This window comes from Coregonus lavaretus (genome assembly GCF_964263955.1).
Source record: "Coregonus lavaretus genome assembly, contig: HAP1_SCAFFOLD_6482, whole genome shotgun sequence".
Classification (NCBI taxonomy): domain Eukaryota; kingdom Metazoa; phylum Chordata; class Actinopteri; order Salmoniformes; family Salmonidae; genus Coregonus; species Coregonus lavaretus.
The window spans coordinates 327-26798 of NW_028161772.1; the positions used below are offsets into that span (position 1 = coordinate 327).

Here is a 26472-nt window from a genome sequence, read left to right on the forward strand (position 1 = left end):
AGTCGCTCTGGTAAGGCTCTCTGGCTCTCACTCTGCCTTCATTTTTCGACCTCCCCTTTTACTCTCTCATCCTCTGTCTACCAGGACATTTCATCTCTCTCTCTGCTTTTCATGTCATCCTCCATTTTCTTCCTCTTCAATCTTTCTAGTCTTTTATCTCTCTCTAAGCCCACTCCATCTTACCCTCCCTCTCTCCCTCCCTCCTTTCTTGCATCCCTTACCAGGTCTCGGGGTTGCTGCTGTCTCTTCTGGGCTCGTTTGGGGTTTATTTCCAGGGTGGCAAATTTGGACGTGCCCTCCTAGACAGAAAGAATAATGGACAACATAAACATTGAGATCTGAAGCCTAAGCCCCTATTTCAGCAATCAAATAACACTGGCTTCTGTTAAATGAAATGAAATAATAAACAATTTCCTTATCATTTATCAAGCTATGAAATGGTGAACATACACTCTCCCACATTCTACTGGAGAGTATCAGGCAGGGGAGGGATATTCCCAACTTGCACAGCCTACCACCATGCTATGATGTCACAGGGGGGATTCCTCCCTCCAAACATACATAACGGCCAACCTCTAGATGCCCTGACGTATGTGTGTGTGTGTTCTGGAATTTGGGGAATGTCAGGGTTTGAGGTCTGTGTGTACGTAAGTGGGTTTAGTTGCTATCCCCCCCTACCTAACACCTGCACAGTCTCACACCCCCATGCCCAAGTCAAGACCAACCACCAGAACAACCAGATTACCATTATACTGTTCTGTTTTATACTGTTCTGTTTTATACTGTTCTGTACTGTTCTGTACTGTACTATTCTGTTCTATACTGTTCTGTTCTATACTGTTCTGTTCTATACTGTTTTGTACTGTTCTGTTCTGTTCTATACTGTTCTGTTCTATACTGTTTTGTACTGTTCTGTTCTGTACTTTTCTGTTCTGTTCTATACGGTTCTGTTCTATACTGTTTTGTACTTTTCTGTTCTGTTCTATACGGTTCTGTTCTATACTGTTTTGTACTTTTCTGCTCTGTTCTATACGGTTCTGTTCTATTCTGTTCTATACTGTTCTGTTCTATAACACTTGATAATGGATTGGCTATAGGAATCATGTTCCCAAGTGTCCAAAGTGCATTACATTGTTAGGTAAGAACTATTTTCATAGGGAGGATGACCAAATATCTGACCAAGATATTGCACTAAGATAGGAAACTCCTGACGACAAAATTCCATACTTTGTTTTTCACTTTGTGTTTTTATGTGTTGGAAATGACTTTCGGGATGTCCTACTACTGCCACTGCAGGGTAGTGTGTCACCACACCCTGTCATCTGATCCTGGGTGATGACACCGTCAATGTGAGAGCAGGAGTACTCCTAGAGTGGTGTGAAACAATACACGGGAAACCCTATCACTCAAGCTACCTGCCTGAAATCAGAGCACTACTGTAATCAGAGCAGTGTGTGTGTGTGTGTGTGTGTGTGTGCGCGTCACACCACTCTAGGAGTACTCCTGCACTCTCACATACACACACACACACACACACACACACACACACACACACACACACACACACACACACACACACACACACACACACACACACACACACACACACACACAACCTACCTTAATGAGCAGCTCCCTGCTGAGCGAATGGTTATTCTCGTCAGAGAAGATTTCTGACAACTCGTGGAAGATGCGGAAGTTCTCCCTGGACACCTCGTCCCATGTCCTCTTCAGCCGGTGGACCGGGTTGCACTGCAGAGCAGAGAGGATAGCCCGAAGTGAAGAAAAGTTCTTCAGGATTCGACACTCCTGAAGAGAAAAAATACAGTAAATATTCAGATGAATATCAATGGACTTAATTCAGCACCAGGGGCAAATCAATCCAATGTATTGGTAAGGAGACTGAACACCACTAGATTAGCTTCAGAACGTTTTTACTCAAATAAGACCAACTCCTTGGAACAGAGCATTACAGGTACTGTAGTCATCATGCTACACAACACAATCTGTGCCTCTGCAGGACTGAAGCAGAAGGACACCATGCTCTACCCGTGTAGCTCAGTTGGTTGAGCAAGGCGCTTGCAATGCCAGGGTTGTGGGTTCGATTCCCACGGGGGACCAGTATGAAAAGAAGTATGAAAATGTATGCACTCACTACTGTAAGTCGCTCTGGATAAGAGCGTCTGCTAAATGACTAAAATGTAAATGTGTCCCACGCCAACAACAACTCCTGCTAACAACAGTGTCTCACCCTGGCCACTTCGATCCAGCGCTCCACCAGCTTGGCGCGCTGCGTAGGTTTGAGCGAGCGCTCGCTCAGGCATGTGGCGATGACACAGTTGGTGACGCAGTTGAACTGGGTGACGGTGGCACGGATGGTGGGTGCCAGGTGTTCCTTGCCCTTCTTGTCCCGCTGCGACCAGATACTCCCCAGACAGTGGTAGGGGACCACCTTCTTAAAGAGCTCCTATGAGGAAAAAGGGGAGTAAGGAAGAGGGGGTTTAGAGGAAGACAATAAACAAAATGGAGGCTTGGTTTCTTGCTGCAACCAGTGATGTATTTTGGATGAGTTTAACATGTTTTCACTCCTATGCAGAAGAGAGAGAGAGAAATCAGAGACAGGCAGATCCTTCAGAAGGCTTTCAGGACGGCTGATAAAATTGCCTGCTGCACTCCAGTCTCCTAATAAACATCGGTAGGAAAGCTTTTGGAGTGACATTTGTTTATGAGCGGTAACTCAACAGTGGAGTGGGCCTAACAGCCCCTGAAGACCGGCCAAGGAAGCCCCTTGGCTCCAACGCTCGCAACAGGACAGAGTCATAGCGTTTAATTTTTCATTTTCGATCAAATCCAAGGAGCCTCGCTGGTATGGAAAAATACACATGAACTTTGCGAAAACAATAAAGCGCCACGATGGAAAATAATGATGGAAAATAATAGACACCAATTTCATAGAAAACTCAAACAAAGACAGAGTTCATTTTGTATAAGGATATGTTGCTATATGTTGTTAGTCCACAGATATGTGCAGTTGGGACTAAAGTTTTCTAAGTTTTGTGATATTTTGGCATCCTACCGCGTCCATGAGGGTGAACTGCTCAGCCACCACTGCCGGGTCAAAGTTCAGGAAGTCCAGCTGCTCATCCTCGTAGCCATTCTCCTCCAGTAGGGTGAAAGGATAGCCGCCATGGTCCAACACTGAGGGATAACATCACCACTCATTAGCAAAATGACATGAAACACACTTTCATCACTTTTGATGAGCGGCTGGGTTTAGTAAACTCCTTAATGTAGGGAAGTGAGGGCCCACACACTCCTTTCGTGGAAGATTTGGATCGAAGTATTGTAAGCCAATACAGGTATGTGTTGGACTAGACTAGAGCATCTGACTGGTTGGTCCTACTTTGCTTCCTGACACCCACGACCACATCTCACACACACACACACACACACACACACACACACACACACACACACACACACACACCAACAAGGTCTCAGTTGTCTGTAACACTTTCCCTAAGGGATTGACTAACAAAAGTCTTCTCTGATTTGGTGTACCACTGGAACATCTGAGGCCTTCCACTAATACTAATTCTATGGACTCTCCATGATCATGTTGAGGAGCCGGGGTCAGGGTCAAAGGTCAAAAGTTCAGCTGGGAGTTGGCCGGTCATCTTACACTCATGCTCGGGCTCCTGGAGCTGTCGGCGGTGGAAGTGGGCAAGGAGGTTGCAGGCGCGGCGTTCCAGGTCCGATCCCGGGAAGTTGAGGTGCAGGTAGGAGATTAGCCGTCGCAGGCAGCTGTACTCCGGAGGCTTCCAGAAGTCCTCAGAATACTGGTCCAGCCAAGCCCCCAAGATGGAGGATATTGTGCTGAGGAAGAGAGAGAGAGAGAGAGAGAGAGAGAGAGAGAGAGAGAGAGAGAGAGAGAGAGAGAGAGAGAGAGAGAGAGAGAGAGAGAGAGAGAGAGAGAGAGAGAGAGAGAGAGAGAGAGAGAGAGAGAGAGAGAGAGAGAGAGAGAGAGAGAGAGAGAAAGAGAGAGAGAGAGAGAGAGAGAGAGAAAGAGAGAAAGAGAGAAAGAGAGAAAGAGAGAGAGAGAGAGAGAGAGAGAGAGAGAGAGAGAGAGAGAGAAATAAAGGTGTTTGGATGGCATATTACCTTTATTAATGATAAAAAGAGGGGGAAATTAGAAAAAAGAGAGTGGAGAGGTAGGAAAGATACAGTAGTTAGAGAAAGGGGTGTATCAAGTACAGGATTAGGAAGGTCAAAGGGGAAATAAAGAAGAGAGGAAAAACAAAGGGACTATCTACCGTGAAGCCAGAGAAGGATAGGAAAGAGATACATAACAGGAAAGAGAGATATATTAACATATTTTTGCCCTGAGGATATGGGTCACAAAATATAGGACAATGATGACGAACTTTGTAACGCGATACAACACCCATATGAACACATTAGAAACATATCCAATGTCCCCAATGGTAGAACTGCTTACGCCAGCAGGATAGCACTGGTTGTATGGAGAAAAAAAAAGGGGTACACGTTTGTAGGGCGGATCTCACGACTTATGAAGTGTCCTCCTTTCTTGTCTCAGAAGAACGTCATAGGTATAAGGCAAGCAATACAAATTCCAGGCAACAAAATGTGAAAATGAAGCAAACAGTGCACTATCTTCTGTCGCTGTACAGTATGTGTTGAACATAGGCTATTTGAGTAAGATGTATTGTCCACAATGTGTGTCAGAGTCAGACAGAGACTTACTTCCTCAGTTCCGTACGATCGTCATGAGTCAGTCTGTGGCCCTCTGATCCAAGCTGGAGCTTGGCATACCTGAACACAGATTCATCAGTTTGTTAGTCATCCATCCATCCATCCATCCATCCATCCTCTCGTCCACACCCTCCATTCATCCTGTCATTTATGTGTATCTCCATCCACCCAGCTTTTCCATCCATCTATAATTCTTCCACCAATCAACCGATGGATCCATCCATTCATCTGTAAATTCATCCATCTATCAATCTATTTATGCACCACTGTATCCCACCCTCTGTCTCTCCACCCTCCCTCTATTCACCTGTTGAGCAGTAGGTCCAGGACCTGCTTGGTGGAGGTGAAGGAGCGGTAGGTGCAGAGGAAGATGGTGACGTAGGTGGAGTCGTTGCCCCGGACCATGTACTCCACCAGCTTCTCCAGCGTGCCTGCCTTGATGGTGCGCACCTTGCACGTCTCGTACAGGCTGAGGGCCGCATCCGTCTCTACACCCAGCCAGCGCTGGCCCTTACTGGCCCCGCTGCCGCCACTGTGGTGGCCAGGGTGGAGGTGGTGGTGGTGGTGGTGGTGGTGGTGGAGCATCTGAACCTTCCGCAGGGTGATGGTGTACACCGCCCCGTCCTCCACCTCCTCACCTATCTCCTGGGTCGCATTCTGGAAGACAGACGGAAAGAGAGAGAGATTGAGAGGGTTAGATACTCAGTCTTTTTTGTTTTACTTCCAGGGGCTATGACACACATGTGAAAACCAAATGAAGCCTGGTCCATACTAATTTAACTATTTCACTAAAAGATTGGAGCTGGCTTTTTTGTTAGTTACACATTGAACGATAAAGCACATATAACCATTGATTAATAGACTATTGCTGTGTAATACAGTACATATAACCATTGATTAGACTATTGCTGTGTAATACAGTATTCCTCGCCACATGTTATTGGTATTATTGCATGACAGTTTTAGAAGGAAGTGATTTTATTTGCCTCTGGTCTAGGCTATAACAACTTCCAGTGACAGACCACATCACAACGCCTTTGGTCTCTCTCCGTCTGTTGACTTGTTGCGCTAACACCCATATCACTCTGGCCAAACAATACTCACTCCACCATCCTGTGACCCACTTGTTCAATATGGGTTATTTTTCTATCAGAGTCCAACTCAATACCTCTCACAATTGAACTAGCCACTTAGTCTCGGGCCAAAAACTATTCTGGCACTCGACTCGATGTTATGCCACGAGCTGTTCCCTGTAGTTTTTGGTTCCTCAGCCAGCTGCTCGCCTCACCATCACAGGGCACAGCACAGGGCACAGCACAGGGCACTGCACAGGGCACAGCACAGGGCATGGCCTTCTTATCGGATGGCATACAGGAAGTGGATAAGGCCTGATAGCAGAAGCGGACGGACGTAAACAGAGTGAGGACTGAACAGCTGTGCTGTAGAGAATGGACATTCTGACTGCCTGCTGCCACACTGGGTGATATTGTGACGATATATAAAAAGAGTTCAGTTGTTAAAGTAACTGCTATTGCTTTAGGCTTTTCAGCACTGAACTTGTTTCACTGAACTTGTTTAAAAAATGTTTGGAATTAAAAATAAATTGATGATTGCATTTATCGGAGGTTGCATTGATTGACTGTGCCTTTGTCTCTTTTCACAATGGACAGTTTTGATCACAATGTTGAAAGCCACTGCCAAGACTCTCTATTCAACTATCCAATTTCATTAAACCACGGATATGGGACACCCACGCAATCGGATGGGTCAACAGTCTGAAGTTGAAGGCAGACAGCCGGCGTTCCCTTTCTGGGTCGTGTTGAGGAAGTTTTGAGCCGGACTAAAACTTGTCTGGAAAATATTAGATTTCATAAAACATGTTGTATAAATATTTACCCAAACGTGAGCTTGTGCTGTGTTGCACATGCAGTATCAGTGTCAGCCAAGGGGCTGATCTTAGAGCAGATGTTATCCTGCTGTGGTGTCTACGACTATATAAACAGTCAGTCTCATGACTGATACGCTCGTTGAGCTATTATATGGGTCAGAATATACATACTTAACTCACATGCTAAAGCAAAGATGGGCAATCTTACCCTGTATGGAGCAGGCTTTTGTTCTAGCCAAGCAGTAATAATTCTACTAATAAACTAACCATAGTCTTCATTCAAGACTTTGATTGGGAGAATTTGATATGTTAAGGCCAGTTTATACTTGGTCTAACGACATGTCTGTAGACAATTAGAATGTGACAACGTCATTTGATTTATACTCCGGTGGAATGTCTGTAGACCATCGCTGCGACTGTCAGTTTTCTTGTCGCATAGACATGAAAAGTTTAAGTCTCTGCGATTGTCACAACATCCATTGTCGCGGTTACCGGACTGCCACAGCAACCAGACCAAATCCTCCTACAATTCTCTGATAGAACTAACTACTTTTATTTCATCACACTGTGGCAATATGTTATTTTCTGTAAGCTCGCCATTACCTTGCAAACAATAATGTTGATGTGGGTTTATTTTCCTGTGATAATGAATAAAATCTGGTCATGATTTGAACAGGCTAGCTAACTAGCTAGCAATGAACCAAAACTTTGTTTAGAAAATTGCTTTTAGTTGCCTGGCTTGCTGCTAGGTTGACATTTACCGAATACATTTTTTAACAAATGGGTTTATTGGTGTTAAAATATAGAAAGTATGCTATTTGGAGCACTGGGTTGCTGATTTCATGCAGAGGCTGTCGTTTTGTGTTGATACTTCTTCATAACGACAACGACAAGTTTGATGTCGGACGACAATAGAATCTTCATGATGTCGATACAACAAATGTTTACAGACATGTTGATAAACAGACTATACAAAGTATACTCAAATAATGATATACAGCACCATTGTAAAATGACTTCAAGAAAAAAGAGAGAGACAGCAAGAGAGGGAGAGAAATAGAGAGCGCCTCTTCCACATGAGGGGGATAAGAAGAAAACACAGAAGTGTTTGGCAGGGTGAGGGAATGTAATCGCTCAAGGACAGCGGAGACAGATACTTCATTGGTGTTGTTTTGCCTGCTTGCCTCCCTGGCCTGTCTGTCTATCTATTAGCCCTGTTGTCTGGTCCCAGCCCTGACCTGCCTGCCTGTCTGTCTGTCTGTCTGTCTGTCTGTCTGTCTTACTATCAGCCCTGTTGTCTGGCCCCGGCCCTGGCCTCCATGTCTGTCTATCTATCAGCCCTGTTGTCTGGCCCCGGCCCTGGCCTCCATGTCTGTCTATCTATCTGCCCTGTTGTCTGGCCCCGGCCCTGGCCTCCATGTCTGTCTATCTATCAGCCCTGTTGTCTGGCCCCGGCCCTGGCCTCCATGTCTGTCTATCTATCTGCCCTGTAGTCTGGTCCCGGCCCTGGCCTGTCTGGCTGTACTGGCATGTCACCCAACACACACCAGATAACCTTGACTCCACAGAGAGTTAGGGTTGTCAACTCCAGTGTGTGTGTGTGTGTGTGTGTGTGTGTGTGTGTGTGTGTCTGTGGTCTTGTTCTTCTAGCCTTGTGGGGACTTAAAATCCCTCAAAGGCCCCACAAGGATAGTAAAACAAGGAAAATTCCACCTCGTGGGGACATTTCCCATGTCCCCATGAGGACAAGGGCTATTTTAAGCTTAGGGGGTAGGGTTAGGTTTAGGGTGGAATTAATGTTAGTGTTAGAATCAGGTTTGAGGTTAGTGGTTAGGTTTAGGTTTAGGGTTACGGTTAAGGTTAGGGAAAATAGGATTTTGAATGGAAATACATTTTAGGTCCCCATGAGGATAGAAGAAAAAAACGTGTGTGTGTGTGTGTGTGTGTGACAGAGAATGTTTGTGTGTTCTGAAAAGCAGCTATCTGCCTGCTATTAAACGTATTTCCTATTTTCTGTTGCTGGCTGTCCACACTCCACAGTAGATGAATCGTCCCATGTTGGCATGTTTACGGGGGTTCCTAAGTTCCAAATTCCAGTGTCTGCCCTTGGGGCGACAGTAGGGTCATAAAACATCCCTTGTCTCCATAACCACGTGGGTTAGCTGTTAGAGGTTATTACCCAGTGCTCTGTATTGGGCGGTATTATTATCCCCTCAACCCCAACCTCCTGTCTAACACACACACACACACACACACACACACACACACACACACACACACACACACACACACACACACACACACACACACACACACACACACACACACACACACACACACACACACACACACACACACCACACACCACACAGTACACACACACACACACACACCACACACACACACACCACACACCACACAGTACACACACACACACACACACACACACACACACATACACACACACAGCAGTATCCCACTCAAACTACAGTATGACTGCAGGATATAACCATCAGGGGACTTTCCTAGCTCAGTAGACAGGTGTGTGTGTGTGTGTGTGTGTGTGTGTGTGTGTGTGTGTGTCTGAAGTACCTTACGTGCCTACAGTCAGTCAGATCTTCCCCTGACTGTGTGTGAGTACAGTATATGTGAGTGTGTGTATGTCAAGAGCTTCAACTGCTTTCAATATAGGATGTATGCAGTGAGGATATAGCTACAGCTGGTTACAGTTACATACAGATACATGTATGGTCTGTTTAGGATGTTGCTATGACAACAGAAGGGAGATCCTGCACATACACAGACACACACACACACGGGGACACACTCACACACGGACACACACTGCAGGCGATGAAAAGGCACATGAAGAACGGGTTGTCAATCAACAGGATCCAGTGGACCCTACAGTTAGCTTGGAATTGGCACCACAGACACACACATTTGCACACAGAACATTATTCACAATGACCAACTGACTTTCTTTAGTAACTATAGTAACTACAACAAAGTGACAACCCTGAAAGCGTTTGGATTACTTCGACATTATCCATCTCTTTTGTGTGGTTCCTCTCATTATTATAATTATTTACAGACAGAAATTCCACTGGCGCTCCACAGGCCGTCTCAGCCTGCCGCCATCGAGAGGGGTAGAGATAGGGGGTTTGACAGAGGATGAAAAGGAAAGAGGGCGGACCGAAAGGGAGAGAGAAAGGGAGAGAGAAAGGGAGAGAAAGAAAGGGAAAGGGAGAGGTAAGGGGGACAGGGACGTTAACTAAAGGGAATGAGGACTTTTGTGTGTGTGTGTGTGTGTGTGTGTGTGTGTGTGTGTGTGTTTGTGTGTGTGTGTGTGTGTGTGTGTGGTACTAAGACAAAGTTGTGCCGCTGTGAGAACATTCTGGGGGTTATTGTGGCATATTCCAGGAAGGTTTCACACACACACTTAGTCATAGACTTCCCAGGGGGGGTTACAAGTGGAGGCTTGAAGTTTAGGCACTTCTCTCCGCTCTGCGGGGACTAAAAAGAGGGGGATGAGATGGGAAGACGAGAAGACAGGACCTCACACACACACACTGCACACACACACTGCATACACACTGAATACACACACTGCACACACACTGCACACACACTGCACACACACTGCACACACACTGCATACACACTGCACACACACTGCACACACACTGCACACACACTGCACACACACACACTGCACACACACTCATGGCTCTAGTAATGAGAATAACTTATGTCTGTCTGCATTTGTCTACCTCATCTGACATACACATGGTGCAGCACTGCTAACTGGTGTGTGCGTGTGCGTGTGTGTGTGTGTGCGTGTCCTGTAATAGGACACACACACACAATTTTGTTGATGTGCCAATACAAACCACTAATGTATGTTTTGTCGAGTTTTAGCCCATGATGCAATCCACCAAATGTAAATAACTAAATGCTGTTGGAGTATAACTGTATTAAGTTCCTGTAAGGAAGTGTTTCTATAAGGATACTATAAGGATTTTCCTTGTTGTTGCAAAGTTCCTGTAAGTCTAGAAAGCCAGACAGCTGTGTTTTGACCAACAAGCGCACTCCCTCCCTCTTTTCTCCTCTCCTTCTCTTCCCCTCCCTACTTATCTGTTCTCTCCCTCTGTAAGACACATCTGGAAATAGTCTCTCTCTCTGTCCACCTCTCTCTTTCTTTCTCTACCTCCCTCTCTCCGAAGTTTCTATTCACTCCAAGCTTGACCTGGTTCCCTCAATGTAATCTGGAAGCATAACCACAATGGGGCTTGTGCACGTAACATGAACACTCATAGAACACACAAATATACACACACAACACACACACACAATGAGTGTAATCCTCACTAGTCTAAAATTGTTTGTGTGTGCGTGTGTGCAAATGTTTGTGTGTTTCTCAAGAGTGTGCATCAGCTCAAGTAGCCGTTTCCTACACACAGGCAACCTGGCACACATATTCCTGCACGTGCAGACCAAACAACACTGGAAAGAAAACCAGACAAAAACTTTCCAAACTATACAGAAAACATTTAGCAACAAATTTGACTGCACTGGTGGCCGAAAAGGCCATATGAATGCTATCATAACATTGTTATAAGTGTTTGTTTATTGAGAAACCTTTTGTTTATATATGTATTTATTTTAGAGCCACATACTCTGTCCTCTAGGGGTATGCCACAACACAGAATCAATGAATTAGCCCCAACTTTCCTATTCTGAATTAACTTAATATCTTGGGATGGTATAATTGACTCAACACTCCCAACAAAAACCAATATGAACGTTTTTATTTGATTAATGAACCAGAAAACTATCAAGAGCTATATCTGAACATTTATCAAAGTTAGCTGGCTAACTTAATCCTAATTTAAAGCTGCTGAGTTTAGGGATGCATTTTGGGATGCCTCTTGCTAATATTGCTCTAACATTACTACACATACCACCAACCTACGAACGGATTGAACCAAAACCCAAACAAAGGGGTGTGTGTCGGGGACAGAACAGCCCTCCCTGCCAGAGAGAGTGATATCTCGGTGGCCAACAGTCACTCTCTACCCCCCTCCTCCCCCCCTTCTCGCGATCCCCGATGGCCCTTGAAGTGAAGCGATGATATCATGTGCCACTTAGATCTCCAGTCGGCCCGGGCCGATTGTTTATATCTTGCTTTCAGTCCCTCCACAGCTGCCACATTCAATCCCTCCTCCCTCCTTCTCTCTCTCCTTCTCTCCTTCTACTTCAGCCACGTCTCTCATGTTGACTTTCATGGTTGCTATAATTAAGCAGTAAGGCCCAAGGGGGTGTGGTATATGGCCAATATACCACGGCTAAGGGCTATTCTAATGCACATCGCAACGCAATATACCACAAACACCCGAGGTGCCTTATTGCTTAATTATAGCAACCATCAAACTGGTTACCAACGTAATTAGAGCAGTAAAAATACATGTTTTGTCATACCCATGGTATACGGTCTGATATACCATGGCTGTCAGCCAATCAGCATTCAGGGCTCGAACCACCCAGTTTATAATGTATAATATGTGGCTATAATAAGGACACTCCTTCTCCTATCTATCCATGTACATGTAGCATGTACAGTATGGGTGGGCAAAGTATCATTCATGTAATCAATTATTGGTTTTAGAGTAGGCTACAGAGGATAGGTGGAGGAGAAGGCCAGAGAGAGAGTAAGGAGAGAGATAGAGAGGGGAAGTTATTTGGCTAATGCCGGTGGCGTCTGCTGTGACAATCTCTAAAGTGGTCTGAACTCCCGTGAGGACACTAGTCTCATAGCTTTAACGTCCCCCTCCTGTCCTCCCTCAGGAGCCAGTCAGTCAGTCACCGATCCCCGGCAGGCTCCATGTGCATACTCTCTGGTCCCACTCCGTCACAACCACAGACGTCCCACTACCCTCTCTGGGCTGGCCCCAGGGACAGGGACAACAATATGGGGCCGAGGGGAGAGAGAGGAGGCCCGCCTGGTGCACCAGCTGAGCAGCTGGATCAGTTTCACCATGCAGTGTTATGGGTTGATTTAGCTTTCTAATGCACACACACACACACACACCAACACACACAAAGACACACATATATCCAAATTAGCCACACACATGCACATCCTTGTGTATCCTTTTGAAACTAAAGAACATTGAATCCCATTTCCTTTTGTCCTTCAATAATATTAAGCTTTCTGTCCTGTACTGAATGACTTCTCCTAACCCAATTATATATATTATAAACTGTTATTTTGTGAGGGAACATACTGAGCCCCTGTGTCCTGTACTACGGTAACAAACGGTCACAGGGTTGAACTTTCTTTTCATTTTCCATCTCACACACTAGCCCTTCATCTCCTATGGAAATGATTACTTTCAGATTAAATAAATGTGTGCTTTGGTCCGGAGTTGGAGTAGGATATTTGGCCTGGTCTGTTCTGGCACGTTGCTGCTGGTTTTAACAGAGCAGTGAGAGTCAGCAAATGAAACATCAGGCGGACACGGGGGGCGGGGCGGTGAAAGAGGACTGAGCAAAGCAAAAACTGATCTAATTCAGTCTGTTATGACAACTCTTGTTTTGTCCTCACTTACAGTGGGGAGAACAAGTATTTGATACACTGACGATTTTGCAGGTTTTCCTACTTACAAAGCATGTAGAGGTCTGTAATATTTATCATAGGTACACTTCAACTGTGAGAGACGGAATCTAAAACAAAAATCCAGAAAATCACATTCTATGATTTTTAAGTAATTAATTTGCATTTTATTGCATGACATAAGTATTTGATCACCTACCAACCAATAAGAATTCCGGCTCTCACAGACCTGTTAGTTTTTCTTTAAGAAACCCTCCTGTTCTCCACTCATTACCTGTATTAACTGCACCTGTTTGAACTCGTTACCTGTATAAAAGACACCTGTCCACACACTCAATCAAACAGACTCTAACCTCTCCACAATGGCCAAGACCAGAGAGCTGTGTAAGGACATCAGGGATAAAATTGTAGACCTGCACAAGGCTGGGATGGGCTACAGGACAATAGGCAAGCAGCTTGGTGAGAAGGCAACAACTGTTGGCGCAATTATTAGAAAATGGAAGAAGTTCAAGATGACGGTCAATCACCCTCGGTCTGGGGCTCCATGCAAGATCTCACCTCGTGGGGCATCAATGATCATGAGGAAGGTGAGGGATCAGCCCAGAACTACACGGCAGGACCTGGTCAATGACCTGAAGAGAGCTGGGACCACAGTCTCAAAGAAAACCATTAGTAACACACTACGCCGTCATGGATTAAAATCCTGCAGTGCATGCAAGGTCCCCCTGCTCAAGCCAGCGCATGTCCAGGCCCGTCTGAAGTTTGCCAATGACCATCTGGATGATCCAGAGGAGGAATGGGAGAAGGTCATGTGGTCTGATGAGACAAAAATAGAGCTTTTTGGTCTAAAATCCACTCGCCATGTTTGGAGGAAGAAGAAGGATGAGTACAACCCCAAGAACACCATCCCAACCATGAAGCATGGAGGTGGAAACATCATTCTTTGGGGATGCTTTTCTGCAAAGGGGACAGGACGACTGCACCGTATTGAGGGGAGGATGGATGGGGCCATGTATCGCGAGATCTTGGCCAACAACCTCCTTCCCTCAGTAAGAGCATTGAAGATGGGTCGTGGCTCGGTCTTCCAGCATGACAACGACTCGAAACACACAGCCAGGGCAACTAAGGAGTGGCTCCGTAAGAAGCATCTCAAGGTCCTGGAGTGGCCTAGCCAGTCTCCAGACCTGAACCCAATAGAAAATCTTAGGAGGGATGTGAAAGTCCGTATTGCCCAGCGACAGCCCCGAAACCTGAAGGATCTGGAGAAGGTATGGAGGAGTGTGCCAAAATCCCTGCTGCAGTGTGTGCAAACCTGGTCAAGACCTACAGGAAACGTATGATCTCTGTAATTGCAAACAAAGGTTCCTGTACCAAATATTAAGTTCTGCTTTTCTGATGTATCAAATACTTATGTCATGCAATAAAATGCAAATTAATTACTTAAAAATCATACAATGTGATTTTCTGGATTTTTGTTTTAGATTCCGTCTCTCACAGATGAAGTGTACCTATGATAAAAATTACAGACCTCTACATGCTTTGTAAGTAGGAAAACCTGCAAAATCGGCAGTGTATCAAATACTTGTTCTCCCCACTGTATGTCTTGTTGTGGGCAAGTGTTGGCTACTTAAAATGATTTGGAACGCAATACTCCAAATCAATACTTCAGCAATGTACAATAAATGAAAGAGAGTGTTTGTGTCCATATGCTTACAGAGCCCTGAAAAGTTGGGCTCTCTGAAAATGTCCTCACTGTATTTATTTCACCCAAAAGGAAGACACCATCAGTCTTCTTAGCGGTGGGAGTTAGGATTGAAAGGATTGATACTGTCAATCTGTAGCTGACCAAAGGAGCGAGTCTGTCTGCAAGACACCCACGCAAAAACAATTTATTAGCCCAGCATTAGCATGGAGGAGTAATGCTATCACCAGAAGTGAACTCCCTTTAAAACAGAACAGAGTGGCCACTGGATATCTAACCGGAGCAAGCCCAAGGCTGGGTCTTTGTGTTTCACCATCCTTTGTTTGGTGTCGGTGAAGAAGGTCAAGTTCTTTCATTGCTGTGGCTATGACTGGGAAGGTGTAAGATAATAGGATAATACTGGTGACAACACTGTGTGCTGCTAGCCTGCATCTTCCGTTTTGGGTCACACACACATTCCTGTGTGCAGGAATCTGTAAGAATAACACTGTCACGCTTTACTTTGACAACATGAAGGAAAGGAATGAGGACTGGAAGCAACTGAGGGGGAAAAGGGGTACCACAAAGTTGAATTTTGAGACCAATCTTTATTAACATTTTCATATTGCTAGCAAATCTTTCGTCCCTGTTCCGTAAATTCCCCCAGACTTAAGTCATCTTTTTCCGTCTGATAATCAGATCGAGCGTAACGTAAACTTGTTTTCGAAATGATTCTATTTTCTCAGCGGCTGTATATCAACACCTAGCACTGGCTGCCAGAGCTCTGCGGGGGTGGACGTCTAAAAGGACAACAGGGAGATAAAGAGCGAGGCCTGATGGGGTCCAGATGTGCAGCTGTAGTACTGTACTGCTCCAGCCCCGGTCTGCCTTTAGAGAGCACTGTCACCACAATATGGCCTCCATTCACATCCCTCTGCTATTCTGCCCTCTATCAACCCTGCTCTCTCATCTGCTTTCCTCTATAGCAGCTCTCCCGTTCACTCCTTTTCACTGCCCTAAATCAATCCCCCCTCTCTCTCGCTTTCTCTCTTTCAACTCTAAATCACTGTCCCTTCTATTGTTCCACCCTTTTAGTCATCCTCTGCTGTTCAGTGTTCTCTCAATCGATAATACAACAATGACGTGACGACAACAAAAGGAGCTCTGTTTCTATCAAACTCCGTGCCGGGCAGACCCTGCTTTGGTTTGTCATGGCTGAACTCTTGGCTTCTGATCGGAGAGAATTCAACAATGAATACACACAAAACCAAAACTACCAGCCAAAACCAGAGATGAGCCGGCCATTTTGCAACAGAGGAAGATAGGGAGGAAGAAAAACAGAAGCATTGGAGAAATGTTTGGCAAAAATGAAAGACAACCCTCTCTGTTCTCTTTCCTTTATGTGACGTAGAAAAATATGTAATGCTGTCAACGTGTGTTGTGATCTGCAATCCATTAACACACTGATCCTATGACCTAAGGATAAGGTAACAACTACATTCAGCTGTTTGGGTCCTTATCTATAGACATGTCCTATAGAACATACTAGAACAAGCTTAACAACAGTGGTATTTTTCTAATATTCAAGAGCTAATGCAGGAGCTTCAAACTGAAAAGATCAAAACAAGACAGAAATGACAACAAGCTGACCTGACCATAAGAAAATGCTATGTCATTCTATAACAAAAGCAGAACCTTGAAAGCCATTCAAAAACTATTTTAATCTTTCTGAAACTAAATCCTGAATTACTTTGAGGTATTCAAAACCTTTTTCAACTATTCTAACCCGACAGCAGAGTAATCTCATCCTGTGTCTTGTTTTGAACAGTTAAATTCGGCTCACGCATTCCCTGAGCCTGTTTAACGATCTGGACTCTTTGGCGTCTAATAGCGTAAATACGTTTCACTTTAGTGCTTTGACCTAGAAGAACATCACGTTATTGTTTATGGCCAGAAGATAACAAATAATTAAGAAGTAGTGCTGGATGCATGACATCATCAACTGCAGATGAGTGGAATTGATCTGATAGCCTTCGCTGGAAGCATCTTTAATTGAATTTCATAGTAGAAGGTTAAAGGAAGGGCAGAGAGAGGGAGGGAGATGGAGAATGAAGGAAGAAAATGGATGAAAAGAGAGGAAGGAGAGAGTAAGAAAGGCATTGATCACGAATGTTGGTAGAACGAAACTGACACGTGGAGACAGTGTGTTTACAGGATGTTGGGGAAGCCTCTCTCAAACCCAGACCGGCTCAATATCCTATGATTACACAACCACCTACACACTATCAGATGGGAGAAGGCAGGTATTGGGTTTCCAGGAATCACTGAATACAGACAGTTGAGGATCACTACATCTCCAGAGGTATCAAAGCCTGAATTTTAACACCATCTGCTTTTATGGTCTCAGGACAGGCATGGAGAGTGAGTGTGCAGGTAGCTTGGTGGGCCAGTAACCGAAATGTCGTTGGTTCAAATGTCCGAGCCGACTAGGTGAAAAATCTGTCAATGTGCCCTTGAGCAAGGCACTTAACTTAATTGCTCTTGTTAGTCGCATCTGCTAAATGACTAAAATGTATCTTGAGCTAAACCCAATGACAAAGTGGTGTAAGACTGAGGACGAATTGGGTATGAGAGGCCTGTCTTTTAAAATGGAAGAGAAGAGGGAACCTGACAGAAGTCAGTCATTAGCTAATCACAATGAGGGTATTAGGACTGTGGTAGGAAGGGAGGCCCTTCACTTTCAATGCAGGTCACAGAGAGAGGATTTATATGTCTAGTGAAAAGGCAGAATAGGGTCTATAAAGTGAGTGTTGAGAGACATTCAATATGACAGAAATGCCATAATGTAACATTCTCTGCTTTTTAGAGGACCAAAGAAAACATAAAACAGGCATGCGTCAAACAAACCGTTCTTTGAAAATGTCTGCTCTATTTTACAGAAATTAGATGAACAGCCTGCAATTCTTGCCTCAAACTCACTGTCAATTTGCAGACGAAAACAAAATATAATACTAACATGAAATGCAGTGGAGTGAGAAGACCGATTAGCCTTAATCAACTAACAGGATTAAGAGTTGGAGAGATGAAGACAGCGCTCTCTCCAGGCTCGTGACCAGCATTGGCGATACACGCATGCAGATTCCCAAAATGCCAAGCTGACAATGTGTCACTCCGTGCTTTGATCAACAGGAACCATGAGACAAACGGCACGCTTGTTCGATAGCCTCGTGTCATCCTCTGCATTTAGAGGAAGATATACAGTAGATTTATATACTGTCAGTTTAGTATTTCAGAAACAGGGACTCAGCCATGGCTAAAATCATTTCATAGGCCTATTGACTACTGATGGTTATAGAGACATCAAGGGCTAAAGACTACCGCATGCTTCAGTGTGCTCGCATACTCCCTTAAAACACCTTCGCTTGAAAAACAAGAAAAAGTGGCGATAGTGCTGTTTGTCCATCTTGAGACACTGTAGCCAGTATACATTTTTACATTTACATTTTAGTCATTTAGCAGACGCTCCTATTCAGAGCGACTTACAGTTAGTGAGTGCATACATTTTTTTTCTTCTCCATACTGGTCCCCCGTGGGAAACGAACCTACAACCCTGGCGTTGAAAACGCCATGCTCTACCAACTGAGCTACACGGGACACTTCCTAAAAATAGTCAGAATTAGATAACTCAAGAAATCTGTCAATCATTTTTAGTGTTTTGCCGAGGAGATCTTAGTCGCGCAATTTTACATCTAACTAAGATGTTTGGTGCAGTATTTCTCAATGAAATAATGTGAATGAAAACGAGTAATCTATCGTTGAATGACAACAAACACATTTCATTGAAGAAACCCTACTGTTGATCAATGACCGATTAAGGGGCGTAGACTTCGGCTCTGAACTTCGGCTTGCCTCGAGAACATTTTTTGTGTGCACGTACAGTAGAAAAAACCCTTGCCGAAGACCAAAACAAACAAAAACATCCGAAAATTTCGTCATAATATATGCATTAACTGTTCCGAACTGTTTCGGATGGGAAGCATGCGGACGCCTTAACAGACCTCTGCTATGTGTGATACAGTTAACACGTTTTTTCAGTTTACGAAATAATGGTATACAGTAATCACCTGAGAGACATGGATGTTGTTGTATGTATAGCGCTGGATGCGCGTTAATACTTCCTTTTCCATGCACTACTAAAATGTACTTGATAGGCCAAGGCAAACAATTTCTACACTCTATAGTCTAGGACTATATCTCTTGCAGACTGAGAAGTACTGAAAAGTAGGTTGAACAGATAAATTGCTCAAATAGAGTGACTGGCTGGTCACTTCTTTTTCCTTCTCGATTGGGTCTATTTATGTTTATTGGAGGGAAAGTTGGCCGTGGAAAGAATGTGTCAGCCGGCTGAGACCGCGGCATACGTCCCGCTGTGTCCATGGTGGAAAATGCTGGAGGAAAATTCATTTTTACCGTGAAGATCTCTATGGTCTGTAATAATATTATTATACTATCATTATTCTATAATGGAAACTACAATCAAATCCAATCTGCTTAAGCAATGTGTATTCAGTATCTTTGTTTACAACTGTCTGCAGTGCACACACACCTGTCTTATTCTTGAACAGTTCTGAAATGCTTGCAAAGGGAGTCCATGTGGAATCTAGAGTAGCCTACTCAAAACCATTCTGTGAGTTTATTGGAAAACAACCTTATGTTCATATCTACTGCACACTACTGCATATCTACAGATGTAGGACCCTAATTTGATCACTCTTTTGTTGCTGAGAATTTTCCTGGGCCGCAGGAAATGCAGATGAGCTTTGTGATTTACTGAAAACCTGCACTAACACACGGTTATGCATTCCACTTTTAATGTAGCCTCATTTTGACCAGCTAATAGCCTAACCACCGATCAAGCAACATTATGGACTAAACGTTCAAATCCTGTTGCTGCAGGATTATTTTGCTGCAACAAGAGGTCCAGTTAAGATCCTACATCTGTACTACTGACTAAATACTGTAATCAAGGTTCAATTGAATTCAGCCCCAACTAAGCTTGTCCCTATCATTCAGGTAATATTCAGTCCAAACTACTACACTTCCCTTCCTAATGCGCAGACGACTTCAAGCAGAGCGGTCACTTTCTATTCTCCTCTTTGACCAAGTTTTGCTGGTGATTTAGGACCATAAGATATGGCTACAGAGTGTGTCAGTGAACACGATACGCCCCATTTCCTTCTGCCAGCACACTATAACTACAGTGAGGGAAAAAAGTATTTGATCCCCTGCTGATTTTGTACGTTTGCCCACTGACAAAGAAATGATCAGTCTATAAATGTAATGGTAGGTTTATTTGAACAGTAAGAGACAGAATAACAACAACAAAATCAAGAAAACACATGTAAAAAAAATTATAAATTGATTTGCATTTTAATGAGGGAAATAAGTATTTGACCCCCTCTCAATCAGAAAGATTTCTGGCTCCCAGGTGTCTTTTATACAGGTAACGAGCTGAGATGAGGAGCACACTCTTAAAGGGAGTGCTCCTAATCTCAGTTTGTTACCTGTATAAAAGACACCTGTCCACAGAAGCAATCAATCAATCAGATTCCAAACTCTCCACCATGGCCAAGACCAAAGAGCTCTCCAAGGATGTCAGGGACAAGATTGTAGACCTACACAAGGCTGGAATGGGCTACAAGACCATCGCCAAGCAGCTTGGTGAGAAGGTGACAACAGTTGGTGCGATTATTCGCAAATGGAAGAAACACAAAATAACTGTCAATCTCCCTCGGCCTGGGGCTCCATGCAAGATCTCACCTCGTGGAGTTGCAATGATCATGAGAACGGTGAGGAATCAGCCCAGAACTACACGGGAGGATCTTGTCAATGATCTCAAGGCAGCTGGGACCATAGTCACCAAGAAAACAATTGGTAACACACTACGCCGTGAAGGACTGAAATCCTGCAGCGCCCGCAAGGTCCCCCTGCTCAACATTTACATTACATTTTAGTCATTTAGCAGACGCTCTTATCCAGAGCGACTTACAGTTAGTGAATACATATTTTTTTATACTGGCCGCCCGTGGGAAACGAACCCACAACCCTGGCGTTGCAAACGCCATGCTCTATCAACTGAGCTACATCCCTGCCGGCCATTCCCTCCCCTACCCTGGACGACGCTGGGCCAATTGTGCGCCGCCCATGAGTCTCCCGGTCGCGGCCGGCTGCGACAGAGCCTGGATACGAACCAGGATCTCTAGTGGCACAGTTAGCACTGCGATGCAGTGCCTTAGACCACTGCGCCACTCAGGAGACAAGAAAGCACATATACAGGGCCATCTGAAGTTGACCAATGAACATCTGAATGATTCAGAGGAGAACTGGCTGAAAGTGTTGTGGTCAGATGAGACCAAAATCGAGCTCTTTGGCATCAACTCAACTCGCCGTGTTTGGAGGAGGAGGAATGCTGCCTATGACCCCAGGAACACCATCCCCACCGTCAAACATGGAGGTGGAAACATTATGCTTTGGGGGTGTTTTTCTGCTAAGGGGACAGGACAACTTCACCGCATCAAAGGGACGATGGACGGGGCCATGTACCGTCAAATCTTGGGTGAGAACCTCCTTCCCTCAGCCAGGGCATTGAAAATGGGTCGTGGATGGGTATTCCAGCATGACAATGACCTAAAACACACAGCCAAGGCAACAAAGGAGTGGCTCAAGAAGAAGCACATTAAGGTCCTGGAGTGGCCTAGCCAGTCTCCAGACCTTAATCCCATAGAAAATCTGTGGAGGGAGCTGAAGGTTTGAGTTGCCAAACGTCGGCCTCGAAACCTTAATGACTTGGAGAAGATCTGCAAAGAGGAGTGGAACAAAATCCCTCCTGAGATGTGTGCAAACCTGGTGGCCAACTACAAGAAACGTCTGAGCTCTGTGATTGCCAACAAGGGTTTTGCCACCAAGTACTAAGTCATGTCAGTGGGCAAACGTACAAAATCAGCAGGGGATCAAATACTTTTTTCCCTCACTGTATGTGTCTGGCACGAAATGGACACCAGTTGCTCTGACTCAAGCTTCCTCTGATTTTGTACAGTACAGTGTTGGTGGAGGAAGCAGAGTTGTTGCTCAATGAAACAGCAGATGTGAAATTCAGCTGAGGCCATTCTTTTCCCAAAGGACAAGCAGCAGTGTTGAGTTTGCCAGTTAGCCAACCCCCCCCCCCCAACATTTCAGTCATTTAACAGGCATTATTTCCCCCACAGACGCTTACAGTTAAAACATTTTGCAGTATGAGACTACATCAATTAAATTAGCTTCTCCCCAACCCATCCAGTTTTTTCTCTGGTTATTTTACTTAATTGGTTATAATAGGGGAAGAGTGTGGGGTTGGACACCACACTTAACAGAGTCTATGGTCAGCTGCTCAGAGTAGAAAGGGTCAGATGTCTCCAGTGACTCAACCTCCTCTTGGTCACTCTCCTGTACTGGGGTTGGACACCAGAGAGGCTGTGGGTTGGAGGCAGTCTGACGTGGGGTTGGACACCAGAGAGGCTGTGGGTTGGAGGCAGTCTGACGTGGGGTTGGACACCAGAGAGGCTGTAGGTTGGAGGCAGTCTGACGTGGGGTTGGACACCAGAGAGGCTGTGGGTTGGAGGCAGTCTGACGTGGGGTTGGACACCAGAGAGGCTGTGGGTTGGAGGCAGTCTGACGTGGGGTTGGACACCAGAGAGGCTGTGGGTTGGACGCAGTCTGACGTGGGGTTGGACACCAGAGAGGCTGTGGGTTGGACGCAGTCTGACGTGGGGTTGGACACCAGAGAGGCTGTGGGTTGGAGGCAGTCTGACGTGGGGTTGGACACCAGAGAGGCTGTGGGTTGGACGCAGTCTGACGTGGGGTTGGACACCAGAGAGGCTGTGGGTTGGAGGCAGTCTGACGTGGGGTTGGACACCAGAGAGGCTGTAGGTTGGAGGCAGTCTGACGTGGGGTTGGACACCAGAGAGGCTGTGGGTTGGACGCAGTCTGACGTGGGGTTGGACACCAGAGAGGCTGTAGGTTGGAGGCAGTCTGACGTGGGGTTGGACACCAGAGAGGCTGTGGGTTGGAGGCAGTCTGACGTGGGGTTGGACACCAGAGAGGCTGTAGGTTGGAGGCAGTCTGACGTGGGGTTGGACACCAGAGAGGCTGTGGGTTGGAGGCAGTCTGACGTGGGGTTGGACACCAGAGAGGCTGTAGGTTGGAGGCAGTCTGACGTGGGGTTGGACACCAGAGAGGCTGTGGGTTGGAGGCAGTCTGACGTGGGGTTGGACACCAGAGAGGCTGTGGGTTGGAGGCAGTCTGACGTGGGGTTGGACACCAGAGAGGCTGTGGGTTGGAGGCAGTCTGACGTGGGGTTGGACACCAGAGAGGCTGTGGGTTGGAGGCAGTCTGACGTGGGGTTGGACACCAGAGAGGCTGTGGGTTGGAGGCAGTCTGACGTGGGGTTGGACACCAGAGAGGCTGTGGGTTGGAGGCAGTCTGACGTGGGGTTGGACACCAGAGAGGCTGTGGGTTGGAGGCAGTCTGACGTGGGGTTGGACACCAGAGAGGCTGTGGGTTGGAGGCAGTCTGACGTGGGGTTGGACACCAGAGAGGCTGTGGGTTGGAGGCAGTCTGACGTGGGGTTGGACACCAGAGAGGCTGTGGGTTGGAGGCAGTCTGACGTGGGGTTGGACACCAGAGAGGCTGTGGGTTGGAGGCAGTCTGACGTGGGGTTGGACACCAGAGAGGCTGTGGGTTGGAGGCAGTCTGACGTGTCTGAGCTTTAGAAAACCCCTGATCGTATTGCCGCCTTGGAGCCAGAAGAGAGAATTAGAAAGCTGTAATGACTCACACACACAGCTGTCGGCAGAGTGCATTCACACCCACAACTCTTCCCCTACGAGGTCCGAAGCCTGTTGGTTTTCTGTTCTACCTGATAATTAATTGCACTCACCTTGTGTCCCAGATTTAAATCAGTCCCTGATTGGAGGGGAATAATTAAAAAATGCAGTGGAACTGGCTTTGAGGCCCAGAGTTGAGTTTGAGGGACATAGCTTATGACCTATGACATCGCCAGTGAGCCAGTGTGTTATTTGGAAAGTAGAACCACACTGCTTGGACAGCAGTCAACACTGTGACCCATTGAAATCCAATTGAATCGATTACTGTGGCTGGTTCACTGGCTCCGTTTTAAAAGCTGTCTCGTACCATTTGGGGGGAAAACAACTAGTGACTGGTGTTGTGTCTGTTTCCATACAACAATAGTGTTTTTAAAACATTATTCAAAACAAATTGATGATAAACTAATCTCACCATGTCCTCTAAAGGGGTTTCATGGATGATTATTTATGACTGTTATTCATTTCATTTAATAAGCATAGCATAGACTTGTTGAGCTTAAAAAATATATATATAACAGTGATTATAACGGTTTTCTTGTTCAGTGTCTATGCATTGTGGACCATCATATAGTTTTAACAAATTACTTGTACTAAAAACTAATTAGGGTATTTATGTTGTTTGAAGGGCTCACTTGCAAAACAGAGGAGTCTCAATGTTGACTCCCTGTATAAATATAAATACAAAATAAAATAAAAACGGCCTATATTATGAAATAATAAACAGTTTGTTTGTTTCTTCATCAATAAAACATATAGATTTCACAACGTTTGTTTAACCTTTTTGGAAATAAACGGGCTACTCAAACTATGTAGATGCATTTCAAAAGGATGTCGATTACAACTATAGCCTACTAATGGACATGCGCACTTAAATGTATTGGAATTCAATAACTGTGTCATTGACACTAAGGCAGAAGTAAACAACAAAACACAGCAGAACACAGATCTTATCCTCTCAAACCACTAGGCTATTCTCGTTTATCAATCATGTGTGGCAGCTTGGATAACAGACCAGTCAACAAACGCATTGAAAACTGCACACAAGGCTACAGTGCGCCCCAGTGCGCAGTAAACAAGTTATTTCGTTACCTCCAACTGCGGAAGGTCAGGGTCCAGTTGGGTGAAGCTATGCAGGACAACGGGGCTCGCATCCCCGGCGACCTCTAGTTTCACCCCGTCCCAGATGTTGCGTATCCTCCAAGTGCTGGCATCGAACATCACATCAGGGGAACCCAGCTTGATACTGCGCCCGTCGCACTGAGATCCAGTTAGATAAACCATTGGTGTCGTCCGTCCGTATCGCTACAACAGCAACAATGTCATATGAAACCGACACCGTGGTAGTCTTCCCCCATGTCTTACGGGTAAAAACGGCAACACTATTCTTTCTCTCACAAAAGCCCTTGACAAACCGAACACCCAGGAGTATGTAGGCTGCTATTGACTGCTCTCTGTGTTTGTATGTATATATGTCTGCTCTGCTCCGGGAAGCCTGGACCGAGGTTGGCTGGGTTGGCTTGGAAAGAATAGGCCAGTTCGTTTTGCATGGCCCGGTGCCCGGGGTAAGTGGAGATTTCACTTAAGTACCAATGGAATGATCTAAAATATACAAACTCCGCTCACGGGTCACCGGGCCATGCAAAACGAACAACCCCATTCAGCCGGTTCCATAGCTCCTCCCCCGACGCAGGAACGCCTGCCCCCTCTCGAGAAGGTGATGTCATTTTCGCAGCAACGTGATGAGGACAGAAAGTCGTTCTGTTGGACATTGGTCGTAAACTGTACAGCTCTTAAAACGATTCACACCCTTATGTTATCTATCCTATGCTGTATTCTTGCACTTCAAAAATATAGGCTTGAGTGGGCCACCAAAACAAATGTAAACGGTGCAAAATGTCTCATGACATTTTAACTCGCAAATAGCACTAGAATTCTATGATCTGTATCCATACCATGAGAGCTGTTTTACCCCTTTTTTATTTTTAATATAGGCCTAGCTATAGCTATCCTGTATGCATGCCAGAGCATAAATTGGATTTGTACGGGTGGCTGTGTTCCCTAACCTTCTGTTCATGATCATTTCTAATAAATCCATTAAGCCTACCTACATTATAACCTACTGTCTTCCGTGATAGAAAAACTGACATATATTCTATTACATTAAAGCATTGATGCATATTTAGCTATCTTTTTTCATTCTCCTTCCTCCTGTCTTTGTTTCTTTGTTAGTACTTGTATTTTATTATTTTATTATGATAAGCACGTTGTTACCTGTATTGGAAAGCTCTATTCAAATAAAGTTATTGTTATTATTATTAAAGGCAATGTTTGAAAAACCATATGTCTTTCACAGTTGAAAGATTACGCTGTGAAAGTGAAATACTTGCCGGAGACAGAAACTAACTCATTTGTTTTGTTGAGTACAGAACAGGGCAGTCTGAGCTGCCCCCACACATATCCTCAGCAACGTTTTTGTTGCTCCACTTTCTACATCTGTTTTGCGTTATGTGTGGGCTGAGCTGCCAGTAAACGCAGGCTGAAAACAAAGTCAGAGAGGCTGAGGAATGCAAAGAGGGAGAATGGAGAGCAGGGG

At 45.2% G+C, this 26472-nt stretch overlaps 1 protein-coding gene across 1 annotated transcript; it reads right to left on the reverse strand.

The window, feature by feature from the left end:
• Nucleotides 1–221: 221 nt before the first annotated feature.
• Nucleotides 222–25381, reverse strand: LOC311120094 (ral guanine nucleotide dissociation stimulator-like; the record flags this gene model as incomplete). Its single annotated transcript, XM_084194708.1, has 8 exons — nucleotides 24969–25381; nucleotides 5081–5430; nucleotides 4765–4833; nucleotides 3683–3876; nucleotides 3077–3198; nucleotides 2252–2467; nucleotides 1621–1809; nucleotides 222–299 (listed from the first exon to the last, which is right to left on the reverse strand). Coding segments are annotated over exons 1-8 (1410 nt in total), but the record flags the coding sequence as incomplete, so codon positions are not given.
• Nucleotides 25382–26472: the final 1091 nt, after the last annotated feature.